We start from the raw sequence: 19716 nt of genomic DNA on the forward strand, positions 1-19716 counted from the left end.
AAATGATTGTCTGACTCCCCAGACTTTGCCAGCAAACTTCAGCTTAGAAGAACAGGAAGGTTACAGAGAATCATTAGTTGCAAAAAAAAAAAAAGTCATTTTGAAAAACAATGACCACTTTTCTTTTTTCATTAATTTGGGCTATTCTCGGAAATATCACTGTGGTTGTAGATTTCATCAATTTTATATGGTGCATGGCATCATTGTTTGAGCCAAAAATTGTTTCTTCAAAGACTCAACCTCAGATCTTTAGCTTCTTACCACTGGCCGGAGTTAGCCGTTAAGACATTGTAATGCAAGAGGCATTCCATGGGCTTCCTGATCATGTGATCACTGTGATTGATTGTTACAGTAATCACATGATCATCAACCCACCCTACTGGCTTCCAGTCTTCAGTGTGACCGGGAGCTGTCAGAGACAGTAAGGTCACATTGTTGGGTGCACATGATTGAACATGCTCCCAGCACAAAACGTATATCAGATTTATAGATGTATACATATAAGTGACAGCCTGGCATAAAGCCCACTCTGTACAGCCACATATTTGTGTGAGGCAGATATGAAGAGGTTAAAGGCTAACATCACCTTTTGCAATATGTACCATGTTACACTTATATTTAGGATGTAACATAGTACCAATCGAACCGCCTGCCCCCTCCCAAAAAAAAAATGTCCCTTGTGACAGTGGGCTATGTAGGTACAAGTAAACGCTTGTGAGTCCATACTGTGGTATTGGGTTGATTATTTACATGTGGCCGATGTTTTTTTCCAATGAGTTGCCCTAGTCCAAACTTTACTTTAAAGCATGGCAGACCACTTTTATTGAACAAAGCAGAAAGTCCACATAAACATCAGTTGCCCACACAGGAATTCTTCCACATTAACATGAATAGTCAACTGAAAGTGCCACCTGGCTCCCTTGTCAGCAGCACTTCTGCTCTTATTAACACAGTTCCTCTGACTGTGTTGTCCAGCTCTTCTGGTTTGGTTGGCTCACTTAGCCTCTAATTTTATTGCCCTACTGTATGGCCCACTCCTGGCCTCTGTATAGGGGTTCTACTGACATCCCAATAGGAGATCCCCTTACTCCTTGAACAATACCTCCTGTCTCCTGGCTGAGGCACATCTGACTCCAAGCTGAGATCACTTATTTCTTGCTTCCTGGCTGGGCTCCTCTGATCCTTGAGGGAGATAAGCTTCAAAATGGGAGCTGTCTCCATACTGGGAGCCCTGAGCAATCCTCAGGCTTGAGTATATAATGACCCTGTACGTCAGTGTACTCAAAGAGACTGCCGCCATCCAGTAAAATACGGACACAGGATTGAAGGTTCTGTCCCACCCAAGACACTGTGGAACCTTCAAGCTCCAATCCCCAATCCAGGTTTACAAAATCCAGAGAAAGCCAAAAACACAACTTTCTCTGCTCAGAAACAATATTATGGAACTCTGCATTAAATCTTAATGTGGATCCTGTGCCATTTTATCCAAGATTTTCACAGTGCCAGGGTCTAACACTGTCACAATAGACATTCAAGTTGCTAAGCAATTTGATGTGTTTCCATCAATTTTCATTTGTGGTTCTGGACTTAGACTAACAAACGATTATGTAGTGTGAAGGATTGCCTAATAAATTCATCCATATGTGGGTACAAAATGCTAATAAATTAATGGCCAATGTTCTGGTGCTAAACTATGAATTATGTAGTGCAGTGGTAGACAACTCCCTTTATACAGGGCATCTCAGTGTGATCCCTGGCATTACAGTGTATGCTACAGAGGTATGTTACAGGAGATACAAGCATGCTACAAATGGCTAAAAACCACTGTCATGCTACAGGAGATTGGCAACAACTGCAGGCATGATGTGGTTGGAGACTTGATATTCCTTTTAGCAATGTCCATATATAAAGGTTGCAAAAAGGAAAAATACACTAAGGCATAATTCACACTGGCGTACCTATTTGTACAACCGTGCGATAGACTATCTATCCATATGCAAGCATGCCCATTTGTATTTTTTGTGATGTAGGGGCTGCATGGACATAGCTGTTGAACCCATTTTGATAGCTGTGAAGGTATAGGTGTACACACTGTTCCTGAATGCACAGAAAAAAGAACAGACAGCACTGACATAGTAAGGAAGGGAGGGAGGGGCAGCACAGTGGTTTCGTGGCTAATGCTTTTGACTTTCAGCACTGACGTCCCTTGATTAAATCTCAACCAGGTCATTCCCTGCATGGAATTTGCATGGAATCCCTGTGTGGATTTCCTCTGGTAGGTGCTAAGTTAATTGTCTCTTGTCTAAATTGGCCCTAGTATGTGTATGTATGAATGTGAGTTAGCCTAGGTTTACACAATTTCACACCGGCAATGCAGTCCGACTTTGGGGGTAATTTGACAGACATCTATGCGGGTTCCTGCACAGATGTCTATTCAAATCGCTACCGAAGTCGCCAAAATTAGTACAGGAACTACTTTTGGGAATCAGTGCAGCGCTCCAAAGTTGGCTTCACAACGATTCAGATGGTGCCATTGCCAGCAATAGCCGCCGATTTGGCATGCGATTTGACTTGTCAACGTGGGCTTAGGGACCTTAGTTTGTAAGCTCCTTTAGGGCAGGGACTGATGTGAATGTTCAATATGTAAAGTGCTGTGTAAATTGTAGGTGCTACATAAATACCTGTATTAAATAAATAAGGAGGACATACACCAAATCAACTAGATACCAGAGACTATTTAAAGGAATATTTCCCCCAGTGTCCTTGATTAAATACTCCAGCAAAAAAAAACTGTGAATACTGGCTTCTGGGGTCTGAGGGGCCAAGGGCCACAGGTTGGGTACTGTGGGATTAGTGGATGAGTGTAAATAAATATAACTAAGGATTATAGTTGATTAAATTGAGCAAATCTTTAAAAATTCCATGTGAGCTGCCAAAGAATTTTTGACTTAAAATAACAAATATATTTTAAAAATGCAGTCCTTTCACGTGTCAAAATAGGATGGTCTCGGTGGAATTGAAACTGACTTAAAACAAGAGGTTCCATAATACTTTACAGTGAGCAGACATTAATTAATTGGTCATTACATAGGGATGTCTTATTAGATTAGGTTTGACATCCATATTATAACTGAGTGAGTCAATCACAGTTACCGTAATCATGTTGCAGTCCGGACTGGAATGAATTAGTAATGATTAGCCATTTTCCGCACTGAGTCAGCATGAGGAACTGTCAGTGGTTAAAGGACGAGCGCTAAAAGCTTGGCTGTGTTCATTAAGGATGAGCCGAACACCCCCCAACCTTCCCCCCCCCCCCTCTTTGCCTGCGGCCTGCCAGGTTGCATGCTTGGATAAGGGTCTGCTATGGATTTTGGGGGGACCCCTATGCCATTTTTCCAAGCATTGCCTATTTAGAGATACAGCCCTTTGAAATCCCTGCTATGCATAGTGCCATACCACTAGCTAATACTTCTGATCCTTAGGCTATACTTGAACTGAAATAGTTAGTGTAACAAATGTTTAAAGGGCTGACTACCTCTCAGCTTACTGTACTTGGCAAACGTTTTCTACCACAAAAGGGCACATAATGTAATGATGGAGATAAAATGGAGATAAATCTTGCAATAAGACATCCAAGAGGAACATTGCTACTTTACAACTTTGGTCATCTTCAACTTTTTATATATATATATATATATATATATATATATATATATATATATATATGACGATTTTGTATGTGTAAAAAAGGATGCATTTCATGTGGCTTGCATTGCATAACATAATACATACTAATATGATACTATAGAGCAGGGGTCTCAAACCGGCGGCCCTCCAGCTGTTACAAAACTACAAGTCCCATGAGGCACTGCAAGGCTGACAGTTAGAAGCTTGACTCCAACAGCCAGAGGCATTATGGGGACTTGTAATTTTCCAACAGCTTGAGGGCCACCAGTTTGAGACCCCTGCTTTAGAGGCTTGATTCCAGTGAGAGGAACCTCTTGTTTTATCGTTTCCTGTACAACAAGCCAGAACCGTATTTCCTTCTCACTGGAGTAAGCTTCTTTTCATTATCTTCCATGGCCCGCAGCACACAGCATATCCCAGGCAGACCTCAGCTGCCACCATTAATACGTACCTGTATCAGAGCTCTCTTAATGAGTCTGCTTATGTCTTGTCTCCACTCGGGGATGTCGGGGTTGTGGTAATCCAGGTTCGGGGAAAATGACAGCAGCTGTGACTGGAAATACTCTGAAACACAATCATTAAAAGGCATTAAAAGACGCTTTATGTCAATTCCCTGCGAGACTGTTATGTCTTTTGCTGAAAGGCTTGCGGGGAAACTGCGATTTTCTTTTGAAGACTTAAAGCTGAACAACAGGCGACAAAAAGCAAAATGTAGGGTTGCAACCAAAAGTCATGCATGTGAACCATTTTACCTGGCTGTTCGATTTAAATTCATCTCGCAAAGAATCGCTGAATCACTGACCATGTGCAAGAACAAAAAACAAACACAAAAAGCATTTTTTGCTTGCATATGATTTTTGCTTGCATATGATTGGATGATTGCAGTCATAAGAGCTTCACCACATCCCCCCCCCCCCCCCCCCCCGACCAAGAGAAAATGCCTTTGCAGAGTTAATTAACTATCAGCCGTTAGTAAACCAATACCATTCTATCTTGTGATATTTTAGGAGTATATTGTATATTTTAGGAATATGTATACTGTATATTTTAGGAATATATATAGGTAAGTATATTTCTAAAGGTGCCACTGACATGAAATCTTCACCACGTCAGTAACAACCCATGCAATCCATACATACAAGGAAACCAAAACAAATACTTCAGAAATTAAACACATGAAGAAAGAGAGGTGCAGCAAGGCATGGAAAGCCAAAACACCAGCTGGAATCTATCAGTAATTAGAAAGCAATCCTGCCCCTTGTCAATGCAAATTAATATCAGCTGGTTCAGTCTCAATTGATGGCCTATAAGAAGATGTCTCATTACCAAGGTGTCACTCAAGAAACATCTCATGATGGGTAAAAGTAAAGAGCTCTCTCAAGACCTTCAAAACCTTATTGTTGCAAAACATACTGATGCCATTGGTTACAGAAGGATTTCTAAATTTCTGAATGTTCCATTCCATTAGAGCCATAATCTGTAAGTGGAAAGAACATCATTTCACTATAAACCGGTCACGACCAGGTGCTCCTCGTAAGATTTCTGACAGAGGAAAGAAAAGAACTATCAGAAGAGTTGTCCAGGAGCCAAGGACCACTTGTGGAGAGCTTCAGAAAGACCTAGAATTAGTAAGTACAATTGTTTCAAAGAAAACAAAAAGTAATGCACTCAACCGCCATGACCTGTATGCACATTCACCACGCAAGACTCCATTGCTGAAGAAAAAGCATGTTGAAGCTTGTTTAAAGTTTGCTGCACAACATTTAGACAAGCCTGTGAAATACTGGGAGTATATAGTCTGGTCAGATGAGACCAGAATTCAAACTCTTTGGAGGCCATAATACACACCATGTTTGGATAGATATATATCGTTTTTGTAAAACCAAACTTTTTTTGATTTTGGATAGAGTAAGTAAGAATTAAAGGAGAACTAAACTGAAATCACTTTGTAAAACATTCACATCCATCTTGAGTAAGGGTAGATGATAGATGTAGCATTTACTTCTGGGAACCCATCTACCTTTAGCTCAGGCATGCACACAGGAGGGCTTGCTTAGTTGAGAAAGCCCCTCCTCCCCTTTTTCAGATGAAAGACTCCTGGGTTGTATGTCATAATTTTAGCCTAGGTCAGAAACTAGGAAGCAACGGAAGAAATGTAAAATAAAAAAACTTTAAAACAAGTAAATATAATATATCTTCCTCTCTGTTTACTGATGCTAGCAGCATAAGGTTTAAAAATAGTTAATGTTGATTGAAAGAGTTTAGTTGCACTTTAGGGCCCCTATCAGATTTTTATTGTTTTGGAGGTTCTTCAGAAAATCAGGAGAGCAGAAAAGAAAAATAGATACAACACGATAGGAGGGATTATAAGTGTACTCATTTGTACAAAAAATAGGACAATTTGAAAACAATCTATAAAATTCTTACAATCACACCTGTGGGGTTGCAATGAACCCATCTAGGGATCAAGCATTCTGATTTTGGAGCTTGTGGAGAAGAAAGCTGTTTCAGCACAGATAGACTAGGTGGTCACACTCGATTCTCAACAGGGTATTCCTGATAATCCTGTGCCAAGCGGAATCAAAGGTTTTTGCTCTTTTGACAATAACTATACAGGCGAGGTCAGGTGAGGTGCTTGCATTGAAAATGTAGATATTTATTTGTCATACAGCATTCAAAAACACCATCAATATGTTTTGTATGACTGTAATGGTTACTTCTTCAGCATAGGTGTATAGAACAATGGGGTTGGTTTACCGAAACTGGAGAGAGCAAATTCTGGTGCAGCTGTGCATGATAGCCAATCAGATTCTAACTTCAGCTTGTTCAATTAGGTCTTGACAAAAAAAAAAAAAACCTGGATGTTGACTGGTTTCTATGCAAAGATGCACCAGATTTTGCACTAAATCAGTCTTAGTAAATCAAGTAGCAAATGATATAAATTTAAGTAAAATTAAATAATGTATAATACCAACATAGAAACATAGAAAAGTGATGGCAGGAAAAAATCATTGTGCCTATCCTGGGGGGATTGTTTTTTTTTCTCGTAACTTTTTAGTCTATGTTTGTCCCAAGCATGTTTACTGTTGACTGTCTCACTACACCTGCCGGTAGTTTATTAGAATAGAAAATAATTTATAGATAGCATAAAAATAGTTGTTGACAATAAAAGTAATCACTATTTTAGTTGTAGGATAAATAGATAAAAGATACAATTATTTATTGTATTTTAACCACTTGACCACTGGGCACTTAAACACCCTTAATAACCAGACCAATTTTCAGCTTTCGGTGCTCTCGCATTTTGAATGACAATTACTCAGTCATGCAACACTGGACCTATATGAAATTTTTGTCCTTTTTTTCACACAAATAGAGCTTTCTTTTGGTGGTATTTAATCACCGCTGGGTTTTTTTTTTTTTGTGCTATAAAAGAAAAAATACCGAAAATTCTGTAAAAAAACGAATTTTTCTTTGTTTCTGTTAGAAAATTTAGCAGATTAGTAATTTTTTCTTCATAAATTTTGGCCAAAATTTATACTACTACATATCTTTGGTAAAAATAAGTACAAATTGGTGGATATTATTTGGTCTTTGTGAAAGTTATAGAGTCCACAAGCTATGGTGCCAATATCTGAAAATTGATCACACCTGAAGGACTGACGGCCTATTTCAATTCTTGAGACCCTAACATGCCAGAAAAGTACAAATACCCCCCAAATGACCCCTTTTTGGAAAGAAGACATTCCAAGGTATTTAGTAAGAGGCATGATGAGTTTTTTGAAGTTGTCATTTTTTCCCACAATTCTTTGCAAAATCAAGATTCTTTTTACTTTTTTTTTTTTTTTCACAAAATTGTCATATTATCAGGTTATTTCTCACACACAGCATATGCATACCACAAATTACACCCCAAAACACATTCTTCTATTACTCCCGAGTATGGTGATACCACATGTGTGAGACTTTTACACAGCGTGGCCACATACAGAGGCCCAACATGCATGGAGCGCCATCAGGTGTTCTGGAGCACCCAGGACAATTCTGACATTTCTCTCCTACATGTAAAAATCATAATTTATTTGCTAGAAAATTACATAGAACTCCAAAACATTATATATGTTTTTTTAGCAAACACCCTGGAGAATACAATGGTGGTCTTTGCAACTTTTTATCTCGCACGGTATTTGCGCAGTAATTTTTCGAATGCTTTTTTTTGGAAAAAAAAAACTGTTTTGTGCTTAAAAAAAAAAAAACACAGTAAAGTTAGCCCAATTTTTGCATAATGTGAAAGATGAAGTTACGCTGAGTAAATAGATACCTAATATGTCACTCTTCAAAATTGCACACGCTGGTGGAATGGCGGCAAACGTCGCTACTTAAAAATCCCCATAGGCGACGATTTACATTTTTTTTACTGGTTATATGTTTTGAGTTACAGAGGAGATCTAGTGCTAGAATTATTTCTCTCGCTCTAACGTTCGCAGCGATACCTCACATGTGTGGTTTGAACACCGTTTTCATATGTGGGCGGGACTTACGCATGCGTTCGCTTCTGCATGCGAGCACATGGGGACAGGGGCGCTTTAAAAAAAACTTTTTTTTTTATTGTTCATTTTACTTTATTTATTTTAGTTTGACATTTTTTTCCCCAAAAATAATTTTTTTGATCACTTTTATTCCTATTACAAGGAATGTAAACATCCCTTGTAATAGGAATATGGCATGACAGGTCCTCTTTACAGTGAGATGTGGGGTCAATAAGACCCACATCTCACCTCTAAGCTGGGAAGCCTGAAAAAAAAAAAGATTCTGGCTTTGATCGTATTAGCGATTCGGTAGAAGCACCGGAGGGCGGAGGGCGGCGGGAGATGTCTATGGCTGGGTATTGCAGGGTATCACCGACTATGGCTGGGTATCTCAGAGCATGGTGTTGCAGAGTACTGCGTTGCAGAGCATTGCAGGGTATTGGCGGGTGTTGCAGAGCATTGCAGAGTGTTGCAGGGTATTGGCGGGTGTTGCAGAGCATTGCAGAGTGTTGCAGGGTATCGGCGGGGGTTGCAGAGCATTGCAGAGTGTTGCAGGGTATCGGCGGGGGTTGCAGAGCATTGCAGAGTGTTGCAGGGTATCGACGGGGGTTGCAGAGCATTGCAGAGTGTTGCAGGGTATTGGCGGGTGTTGCAGAGTGTTGCAGGGTATTGCAGAGCGTTGCGGAGTGTTGCAGGGCATTGCGGAGTGTTGCAGGGCATTGCGGAGTGTTGCAGGGCATTGCGGAGTGTTGCAGGGCATTGCGGAGTGTTGCAGGGCAATGCAGAGTGTTGCAGGGCAATGCAGAGTGTTGCAGGGCAATGCAGAGTGTTGCAGGGCAATGCAGAGTGTTGCAGGGCAATGCAGAGTGTTGCAGGGCATTGCAGAGTATTTGCAGGGAATTGCAGAGTAATGCAGAGTATTTGCAGGGAATTGCAGAGTAATGCAGAGTATTTGCAGGGAATTGCAGAGTAATGCAGAGTATTTGCAGGGAATTGCAGAGTAATGCAGAGTATTTGCAGGGATTTGAGGGGTTAATTTTCAGTGAGCAGCGATGTGGGCACTGCAGATGCAGCCCACATCGCTGCTGACACCGATCTCTTCCCCCTCCGCTGTACCGATCGGTACAGAGAGGGGGAGGGAGGAACCGGCGTCATAACATGACGCCGGCTTGTTTACAAGTGATCACTCCGTCATTTGACGGAGCGATCACGTGGTAAACGGCCGCGATGAGCGGCCGTTTACCGTGATTCGTGATGCGCCGGGTCCACTGGACCCAGCGGTCACGGATGCTCTCGTGTGCGCGCCCCAGGGGGTGCGCGAGAGCAGAATTCTGGGAGGCCGTTAATTAACGGCCTCTTAGAGTTAAACAACCGCCCTGATGCCGTTAATCGGCAATGGGCGGTTGTTAAGTGGTTAATAAAACCTCAAAGTATAAATACTGTTGCATGAAGAAACTAATATGTAAGAATAATGCCTTGTACACACGGTCGGACATTCCGACCACAAAATCCGTGTCCGAAACTGGTGTTGCATACACACGGTTGGACAAAGTTGTCGGAAAATCTGATCGTTCGGAACGTGGTGACGTTCAGTGCGTACGACAGTACTATGTAGAGGCTAGTAGCCAATAGCTTTGGTCTTGTAATTTGATCTGAGCATGCGTGCCACTTTGTCCGTCGGAATTCTCTACAAACGATCAGAAAAAGTGATCGGATTTTTTGGGCAGAAAATTTTAGATCCTGCTCTCAAATTTTTTCCGACAGAAAAAGTCCGATAGAGCCCACACACGATCAGATTTTCCGACAATATAATCCGATCGGACCTTTTCGGTCTGAATTTTTCCAACCGTGTGTACAGGGCATAACAATGATTTTGTAAGTAATTAGAACCATGATGATTATTATTTCTTAATTTACTTAATAATTACTTTTCTATCGTCTGCAAAAATAATAAGAAAAAGTGTTAGATCATAACAGCACATAGTTTACAAGATATGCGCACAATTACAATATATACTTAAGATTCAGTACAAGATGAATGAAATATTAATTAAGAAATTTTCTTTAAGAATTGATAATTATTGGTGTAGTACTTGTATTGTTAAAACTCATAACAGATGGAAACAGATGATAGTAGTTAATTAAGAACTGATTATTATTTATATTAAAGGCAATCATGATCATCATGAATATGGTGCTGAATGTAAGCTTCTTGGTATGAAATATAATTGTTTGATTTACCGGTATATATTTATTTAAAGTACTGAAAAATATTTAAATAATAAGTATCCAACGGTTGGAAAGTATAAGGCTGAAGCTGTATTTACAGTATGTATTTCATTTCTGGCTAATGTGGGTAGATAACTTTTAGCAGATAGCCTAACAAAAGCAGACTTTTAGGGAATCCAACCAAGTCTTCATAGTTCAGATCACTTAACTTTTATTAATATCACAATAAAAGATGGTCAAAGCATATTACTCCCAGTAGGAATTATTATATTACATTGCCTCAATATTTATAAATATACCCAGCCCACACCTATCAGCTCTCTATATTCGCATATACTGTATATCTCTATATACTCAAGAGAAGTCTCCACCCCATCATCTGTCTAGCTGAACTGCAATATTGGTGATATAATATGCAGGCCGGTCAAGTTCCTCCACCCTAAACTCGCTCATCCATCTTTATGGACCTTGCTTTGTGCACTGCCACAAATCATTTGGTGGAGGGGGATTATGGTGTGGGGTTGTTTTTCAGGGGTTGGACTTGGCCCCTTAGTTCCAGTGAAGGGAACTCTTTAGGCGTCAGCATACCATGATATTATGGACAATTTCATGCTCCCAACTTTGTGGGAACAGTTTGGGGATGGCCCCTTCCTGTTCCAACATGACTGCGTACCAGTGCACAAAGCAAGGTCCATAAAGACATGGATGAGCGAGTTTGTGGTGGAAGAACTTGACTGACCTACACAGAATCCTGACCTCAATCCGACAGAACACCTTTGGGCTGAATTAGAGCAGAGACTTTGAGCCAGGCCTTCTCGTCCAACATCAGTGCCTGAACTCGCGAATGCACTTCTGGAAGAATGGTCAAACTTTCCCACTTTTCTAAACCTTGTGGACAGCCTTCCAAGAAGAGTTGAAGCTGTTATAGCTGCAAAGGATGGGCCAACTCAATATTGAACCCTACGGACTAAGACTGAGATGCCATTAAAGTTCATGTGTGTGTAAAGGCAGGTGTCCCAATACTTTTGACAATATAGTGTACTAATATTATATTAATTCATACAATGTGCTTTTATCATATATTATTGTGACTATAAATATGCATTTTCCTGTTGCTTCCTGGTTTCTGGCCTAGGATAAAAAGTTGTTATAGATCCCAGGAGTCTTCATTAAAAAAGGAGGAGGAGGTGATTTCTCAGCTAATCACTCCATCCTGCCTGCATGCCTGAGCTAAGGACTGATGGATTCAAAGAAGTGAATGCTACATGAATCATCTGCCCTTGGGGGTATGTTTTTCAAATTGATTTTCCAACAAAATAAAGCATGGAGACATGGATGGATAGGGAGAGTTTGCTGTGAATATTAAAAATGAATTAAATAGAGTTTTCAGTTTGTAGTTCTCAGATACAGTTTAGTTCCACTTTAAGTAGTGATGTCTGGGACCAAGCCTATACTAGCATAACTACTCCCTGCAATCTTCTCTCCACCTCCCTGTGCATACAGCTCTATCCCTCTTCCACATTAGCACCAATTGGAACACAAAGTGCTGGCAAACCTACAGCTACTGACAACCATACCATCTGCTCAAATACAGAGCATGAAGGGCGCACTGCATTAGAACACAACTGTTGGGGTGCACATACCTCTGCTGTCTTAAAGGTAAAGGTTTCTGTCCTTATTAACCAGATCCTTTCCATTTATTTCTGTTAACATACTTATGAGTACAGTTTCAGATTACTTCCTCATTGAAGTGTTTGTATCCTAAAAATTATAATAATCTGTCTCTTTAGATATTTAAGCACTATTTTTCAAATACTAATTATGTTCATCTGATTTCTTCTTATCAAATATCTAGTTGATCCTGCCAGTACCACTTCCTCCTGGTTAAAACTGACCGCACTAAGCACTGAAGCTTGTCCATGCTTGTCCATGCTTGTGTGGTCAGTTTACATGCCTTCTGCAACCATTCAGAGTTACAGGTATGCTATGCAAGTGCACACCGTGCCTGTAATGTCCTTAGTCAGTTTGGAGCCATGGTCCCCCCCGCCCACCCCTTGTCTCTTGATTGACAGCGGTTTCAATCTACAGCCTCACTGTTAAACTGTGCACATCAGCAGGGGAAGGGGAAAGTGATGTTTCATAGTTTCATAGTAAGGTTGAGTAAAGACACTAGTCCATCCAGTTCAACCTGAGTGAGTGTCTACCCCTATCCCTGTACATTGCACACTCACATTTGGTCCCTACCCTCAAGGAGCCCACAATCCAAGGTCCTCATTCATATACTAGGGCCAATTTTGAACAGAAGCCAATTAATCTACCGGCATGTCTTTGGAGTATGGGAGGAAACCGGAGTACCCGGAGGAAACCCATGCAGGCACAGGGAGAACATGCAAACTCCAGGCAGGTAGTGTCGTGGTTGGGATTCGAACCAGCGACCCTTTTTACTGCTAGGTGAGAGTGCTAACCACTACACCACTGTGCCGCCCAAAACGTGATGCTGCCAGGCTATAGGCTTGCATTCCATTTGCATTTGATTCCTATCACAGGATTGTCATGCCCACTGGAAGCTCCACAATGCGAAAACGCTAACAGGTGACCTCCATGAAAAAAAGTTAAAAATGTATGGAAAATTAAGTATATTATATTTTCAAAATATGGATTACTAAAATATAAACGTTAACAGATTGTACTTTTTAGAAATTTACCTCCGCAACAGCTTTAACCCTTGGATACTTATTTGCTTAAATAAATTTGATAACTTAAATAAGTGATATAATTACTAGTCACATAAAAAAGCATAAATGTATAAATTTATTAGCAAATTTATGCAGTATAAAAAAGTGTAAATGTATTATTTTATTAGCAATTGCATAAAGTATCAAAAAAAAATAAACGTATACATTTATTAACAATTACTGTATATACAGCATAAAAATAATAAATGTATCAATTTGTTAGCAATTATATATAATGTATATATATATATATATATATATATATATATATATATATATATATATATATATAGATTTATATAATTTTATACAGAGCATGACTATATTAATGTATTAGTGCCGATCACTTTATCCCTCTATCATAGAATATGAATCAATTATTCATCAATTACCACCTCTCACCCCTATGGTATAAATATTAACCATGAGTTTTATTAATGCAATCACTGCACTCATAAGTATAATTTCTTACAATTAATTTCTGATGTATATTATTCATCACGCACTGAATTGACTATTGTACATATTATTTAAACTATGTGCTATTATATTCTAACATTTCTTCTTGGTATCCTTGTAGAGGATATAAAAGTAATTATTATGTAAATGAAGACATAATAATTATTGTGAGTCTAATTACTTACATTTTTTTTTTATTCTCTCATAATAGATTTATCCTACTGTATTTATATATTGAGTTTTTTTTGCAAGATAACAAGTCATTTTATTCTTTATCTATTTATCCTATGGCTCAGACAGTGACTACAATTATTATCAACTATCAGCTTAAATCATCATTAACTTTTATTATATCTGTTATGTATATATTATATTATCATATTATATTGTATTATAGTGTATATATATATATATATATATATATATAGATTAGACATATAATTATATTGTTTAATGCTATATTATATCATCCTATTTAATATCGGGGCTGATTTACTAAAACAAATATACTGTGCACCTGCTCCAGAACTTATTAAATGAGCTAAAGCTTCACTTTGCAAAGAATACTCTATTATACGCAGGGAAAATAAAAAACAGCATTTTTGCTTGCACATGATTGGATGATAGAAATCAGAGACGCTTCTCCTCATTTCTGAGCTTCCCCTCAGACCTAGAGAAAGTGCACTTGTAGTGCACAGTATATTTGCCTTTAGTAAATCAACCTCCTTGTAACCTCCTTGTATTATACTTTCATTTTACAATTTATGTGTAATCCATACTCACTTTACTCGCTTGTGGCGGCCCTTACAGCACCAAGAAACACGTTGATTCTTTTTTCTTTTCTACACAATAAATACATATATTTTTGAAGAACTAATTTACAAGCATCTCCTTTCAATATAGGTGTAGCCACGCACACACGCTACCACGCATGCCTGGAGGAAATATGAGCTTTGACGTTGTACATACACAAAATGCTTCTCTTTATGTGAGTGTTATTCTTTTGATAAATTGATCACTTTTATACAAAACTACACTGTGTGGATTATCTTATTATCTTTTATTACATGTTCTCTGTTGGGAACCTGGATCATTGAGAACAGTTTTGGTGGCTTTATTTGCCCAGTTCCCCATGGTGCCTTATTACCTGGAGACAGGGGAGGAGAACCAATCATTTTAAATATTGGCCTTGATGTTGTAAATGAAGCACAAGTTGACCACTCTCAGTAAGGGGGTCACACAGCATGAAGTTTGACTGGTGATAGTGGCTCTATCCTGTTTTTCAGCTACCTTTTTAGCATGTGGGACTCTTTATCCTGATATATCATCTTGGAATATTCTCAGCTTTGGGACTATTTATTTATATATTTATATATATATATATATATATATATATATATACACACATATATACATACAGTATATATATACAGTGCCTTGCGAAAGTATTCGGCCCCCTTGAACTTTTCAACCTTTTGCCACATTTCAGGCTTCAAACATAAAGATATAACATTTTTATTTTTTGTGAAGAATCACCAACAAGTGGGACACAATTGTGAAGTGGAACGAAATCTATTGGATTTTTGAAACTTTTTTAACTAATAAAAAAATGAAAAGTGGGGCGTGCAAAATTATTCGGCCCCCTTGCGTTAATATCGTGTAGAGCCACCTTTTGCTGTGATTACAGCTGCAAGTCGCTTGGGGTATGTCTCTATCAGTTTTGCACATCGAGAGACTGAAATTCTTGCCCATTCTTCCTTGCAAAACAGCTCGAGCTCAGTGAGGTTGGATGGAGAGCGTTTGTGAACAGCAGTTTTCAGCTCTTTCCACAGATTCTCGATTGGATTCAGGTCTGGACTTTGACTTGGCCATTCTAACACCTGGAGACGTTTATTTGTGAACCATTCCTTTGTAGATTTTGCTGTATGTTTGGGATCAGTGTCTTGTTGGAAGATAAATCTCCGTCCCAGTTTCAGGTCTTTTGCAGACTCCAACAGGTTTTCATCCAGAATGGTCCTGTATTTGGCTGCATCCATCTTCCCCTCAATTTTAACCATCTTCCCTGTCCCTGCTGAAGAAAAGCAGGCCCAAACCATGATGCTCCCACCACCATGTTTGACAGTGGGGATGGTGTGTTGAGGGTGATGAGCTGTGTTGCTTTTACGCCAAACATATCGTTTTGCATTGTGGGCAAAAAGTTGGATTTTAGTTTCATCTGACCAGAGCACCTTCTTCCACATGTTTGGTGTGTCTCCCAGGTGGCTTGTGGCAAACTTTAGACGAGACTTTTTATGGATATCTTTGAGAAATGGCTTTCTTCTTGCCACTCTTCCATAAAGGCCAGATTTGTGCAGTGTACGACTGATTGTTGTCTTATGGACAGACTCTCCCACCTCAGCTGTAGTTCTCTGCAATTCATCCAGAGTGATCATGGGCCTCTTGGCTGCATCTCTGATCAGTCTTCTCCTTGTCTGAGCTGAAAGTTTAGAGGGACGGCCAGGTCTTGGTAGATTTGCAGTGGTCTGATACTCCTTCCATTTCAAAATGATCGCTTGCACAGTGCTCCTAGGGATGTTTAAAGCTTGGGAAATCTTTTTGTATCCAAATCCAGCTTTAAACTTCTCCACAACAGTATTACGGACCTGCCTGGTGTGTACCTTGGTCTTCATGATGCTCTCTGCGCTTTCAACAGAACCCTGAGACTATCACAGAGCAGGTGCATTTATTCAGAGACTTGATTACACACAGGTGGATTCTATTTATCACCATCAGTCATTTAGGACAACATTGGATCATTCAGAGATCCTCGCTGAACTTCTGGAGTGAGTTTGCTGCACTGAAAGTAAAGGGGCCGAATAATTTTGCACGCACCACTTTTCAGTTTTTTATTTGCTAAAAAAGTTTAAAATATCCAATAGATTTCGTTCCACTTCACAATTGTGTCCCACTTGTTGGTGATTCTTCACAAAAAATTTAAATTTTATATCTTTATGTTTGAAGCCTGAAATGTGGCAAAAGGTTGAAAAGTTCGAGGGGGCCGAATACTTTCGCAAGGCACTGTATATAATTTTTTTATATTTGAAAATTCACTTTTCATGATTCATTTGTTCACAATATGGTGTTTTTTTTATTTATTTAATTTTTTTTAGAGCTGCAATATTTGTATCTTGTTTTTTTATGTCAGGCATCAGGACATTGTGTTCAGCAGCTTTTTTTTTTATTTTTCACCATTAGCGCAGATTGTATTTTTTTTGTATAATACAGATGTCACTGTTGACCTCACCTCTAAGGTTTTTGTCAAAGGTCCAAAAACCCTAGACTCTATTACATACTGCGATCGCTTATCACGGGCTTATCTGGAATACCCTGATGAGAATTGAGTTTTCTTTTTGCGGCAAAAAACCTTCTACTATAGGCTTTTATTGTTGTCTGTGACTGGATTTGGTAGATTCACTCTCTCTCTTTGTTCTGGTAACCATTGTCACTGGGTAAGAAAAGGACTAGAAATCGAAAATTTTAGGCTGGGTTCACATATGTGTGGCCATGGTTCCGAGCATGGGGTTTGGTGCACCCCTGTTTACTGATGCTATTCAGGTCCAAATATTTGAATGAATTTTCACCTGAACCGAATCCAAAGACACACAGGACCCTGTGATATGTATCAAAGACAGGAAGTAAAGGGAAATAACTGGACAGCAAAAAATAAACGCACAGCCTTCTCTACATTGACCGGAAGGAAAAGGTTTTGCCCATACATACACTTTAGTTAGACAATGTTAGAGCAGCACCAAACTGTTTACTTTGTTGCCTCCTGCTAGCAAGCACCCATTGTTAGACTTACAGCTCCATGGCATACAATAGAGCCTGGCCGACTTAATATTCTGGCTCCCATTTTTGGGGGCTGCTGTATAATAAAAGACTAAGAAAATAAAATCTAGTAGGCTGCCAACATTCCACTAGACATAAAGTGTAAATACAAATTAAAACATAAATAATGTGGCACTCCAAATGGTGACAAATTATAAAAACTTGAATTAAAAAGTGAATATAATAGAACCAACAATATTGTATAAATGAATATAACAATATATGATGTATATGAATACGTTAAAATTCAAAGTGAATGTTCAAAAGATGAATGAATCAAAAAATTCTAAAGAATTCTTGGATAAAAAATGTGCAGCAGGAAAATAAATCCTGTGAGTAAACAAAGGGTAAGGTTGGCACGCTTACCAGACATGGTGGACTCATATACTGTACAGCATAGGAGTCAATTTGGGAGGGGAAACCCCAAACAGGGTTTGGCATATCTGCTGGCAATGCATATAGCAATAAATAGGAAGTAGTTCTGGACAGCCGCACTCCAAAAAAATGGCTTTTCATTCAAAAATGAACACAAAAATACATGCCACAGCAGAACGGACAGAGGATCTGACATGTTTCACACTACAAACAGTGCTTAATCATAGCTATTTATTTATTTCCTTTCGTGGCATTTTATCACCTCTGCGGTTTTTATTTTTTGTCTATATAAACAAAAAAAAAAAACATTTTGAAAAAAAAAACAATATTTTTTACTTTCTGCTATAAAACATTCCCAATAAAAAAATATGAAAAAAAATCTAATTTCTTCATCAATTTAGGCCAATATGTACTGTATTCTGCTACATGCTTTTGGTAAAACAAAATCCCAATAAGCGTATATTGAGCAATCAGTGAGTTAGAGCGGTACTGCAACATTGCAGTGGACAAATCGGACACGAAGTGACACTTTTGACACTATTTTGGGGATCAGTGACACTAATACAGCGATCAGTGCTAAAAAAATATGCATGGTCACTGCATACAGTACAATGACACTGGCAGGGAATGGTTTAACATTAGGGGTGATCAAAGGGTTAAATGTGTCCCTAGGGAGTGCTTTCTAACTGTGGGGGAGGTATTTTGACTGGGGGAAGACAGAGATCCATGTTCCTGCTTAGCAGAAACACAAGATCTCTGTCTTCCCTATTAACAGAATGGCGCTCTGCCTTGTTTACAGGAACAATCGGCCGGTCCCAGCGGACATCGGGTCTGCTGCTGATTGGCTCCTGCTGTGTCCAAACAAAGGGGGAGCGTGTCGCAGTATACGTACGTGGGGCGGTCAGCAACAGGTTAAATGGAGTAATGGGTCTATAGGAAATATTTGATGATTTTTATTTTGTACAATCTGTACTAAAAAGGTGAAATGTCACTGAAAACGACAAGTGGTATGAATGCACATAGTCATTATTCCCTGCTTCTAATCAGTTGCTTTTGGCCCGCTGAGTGCTTACATCCACTTAATGACATTTTAAATTAACTTTGTCACCAATTGGCTAATGACTTTGCGCACAGCGTTTTTTGTCTGGTAACGCTCCCTACACAACAGATGGACGTCTCGCTGTGACGTCGCGGATCTAGAGTGAAACAGATGACTTAATTGTATTTTCGTTAAATGTTTTACACTGCAACCTATATTAGAAGCTGTTAAATCCTGAAGCTGAAAATGGCAATTTACAAATGTGTCTGCTTTGTGCACTGTTTTTTGGGAGGTATATTGACAATCATTCATTTAAGTTTTTTTTGTTTTGTTTTTCTAAAAATAAATGTAATAGCTCACCACTTTTTAGCTCTTCTTAAAAAAAAACACCTTTCTAATAAAACAGTCATTATTATTATTTATTCCCCTGCTTTTTTCTGTCTTAAAACTGTAGCATGCTGCAGATTTGATCCTACTTTTATTTTTTTTCAAATTTATTTCAATTTAAATTTTGAAAGTCAAGCAAGAGACAGCAAAATGCATGTGAACAGAGTTACACAATTTAAATGTACACCGAACTGGATAAATTGAATAGTGTAAATGGTATGATAGTTACAGCTCTTTATTCACATTGTTAAGTAGCAAAACTCATGTTCGGTGAGATTAGGAACCCTTAATGAAAGGGTTACATTGGAACCAAAAGTCATTTTTAAATTATTGGACTCCTGGTATGGAAAGAGGGCTAAAGAAACCTCTTAAATTCAAAGGGAGACATATCCTATTGGAACATAGGCAC

The 19716-nt window shown here is 38.9% G+C and overlaps 1 protein-coding gene across 1 annotated transcript in view; it reads right to left on the reverse strand.

The window, feature by feature from the left end:
• Positions 1-19716, reverse strand: part of SORCS3 (sortilin related VPS10 domain containing receptor 3) — a 962887-nt gene that overhangs the window by 39422 nt on the left and 903749 nt on the right. The window contains exon 22 of the mRNA XM_077455086.1: positions 4139-4251. Coding sequence (XP_077311212.1) covers positions 4139-4251 — 113 coding nt within the window. The remainder of the gene's footprint in view (positions 1-4138; positions 4252-19716) is intronic.

Source organism: Lithobates pipiens, unplaced genomic scaffold, assembly GCF_037356315.1.
Source record: "Lithobates pipiens isolate NorthernLeopardFrog02 unplaced genomic scaffold, aLitPip1_a1.2 Scaffold_25, whole genome shotgun sequence".
NCBI classification, from domain to species: Eukaryota; Metazoa; Chordata; class Amphibia; order Anura; family Ranidae; genus Lithobates; species Lithobates pipiens.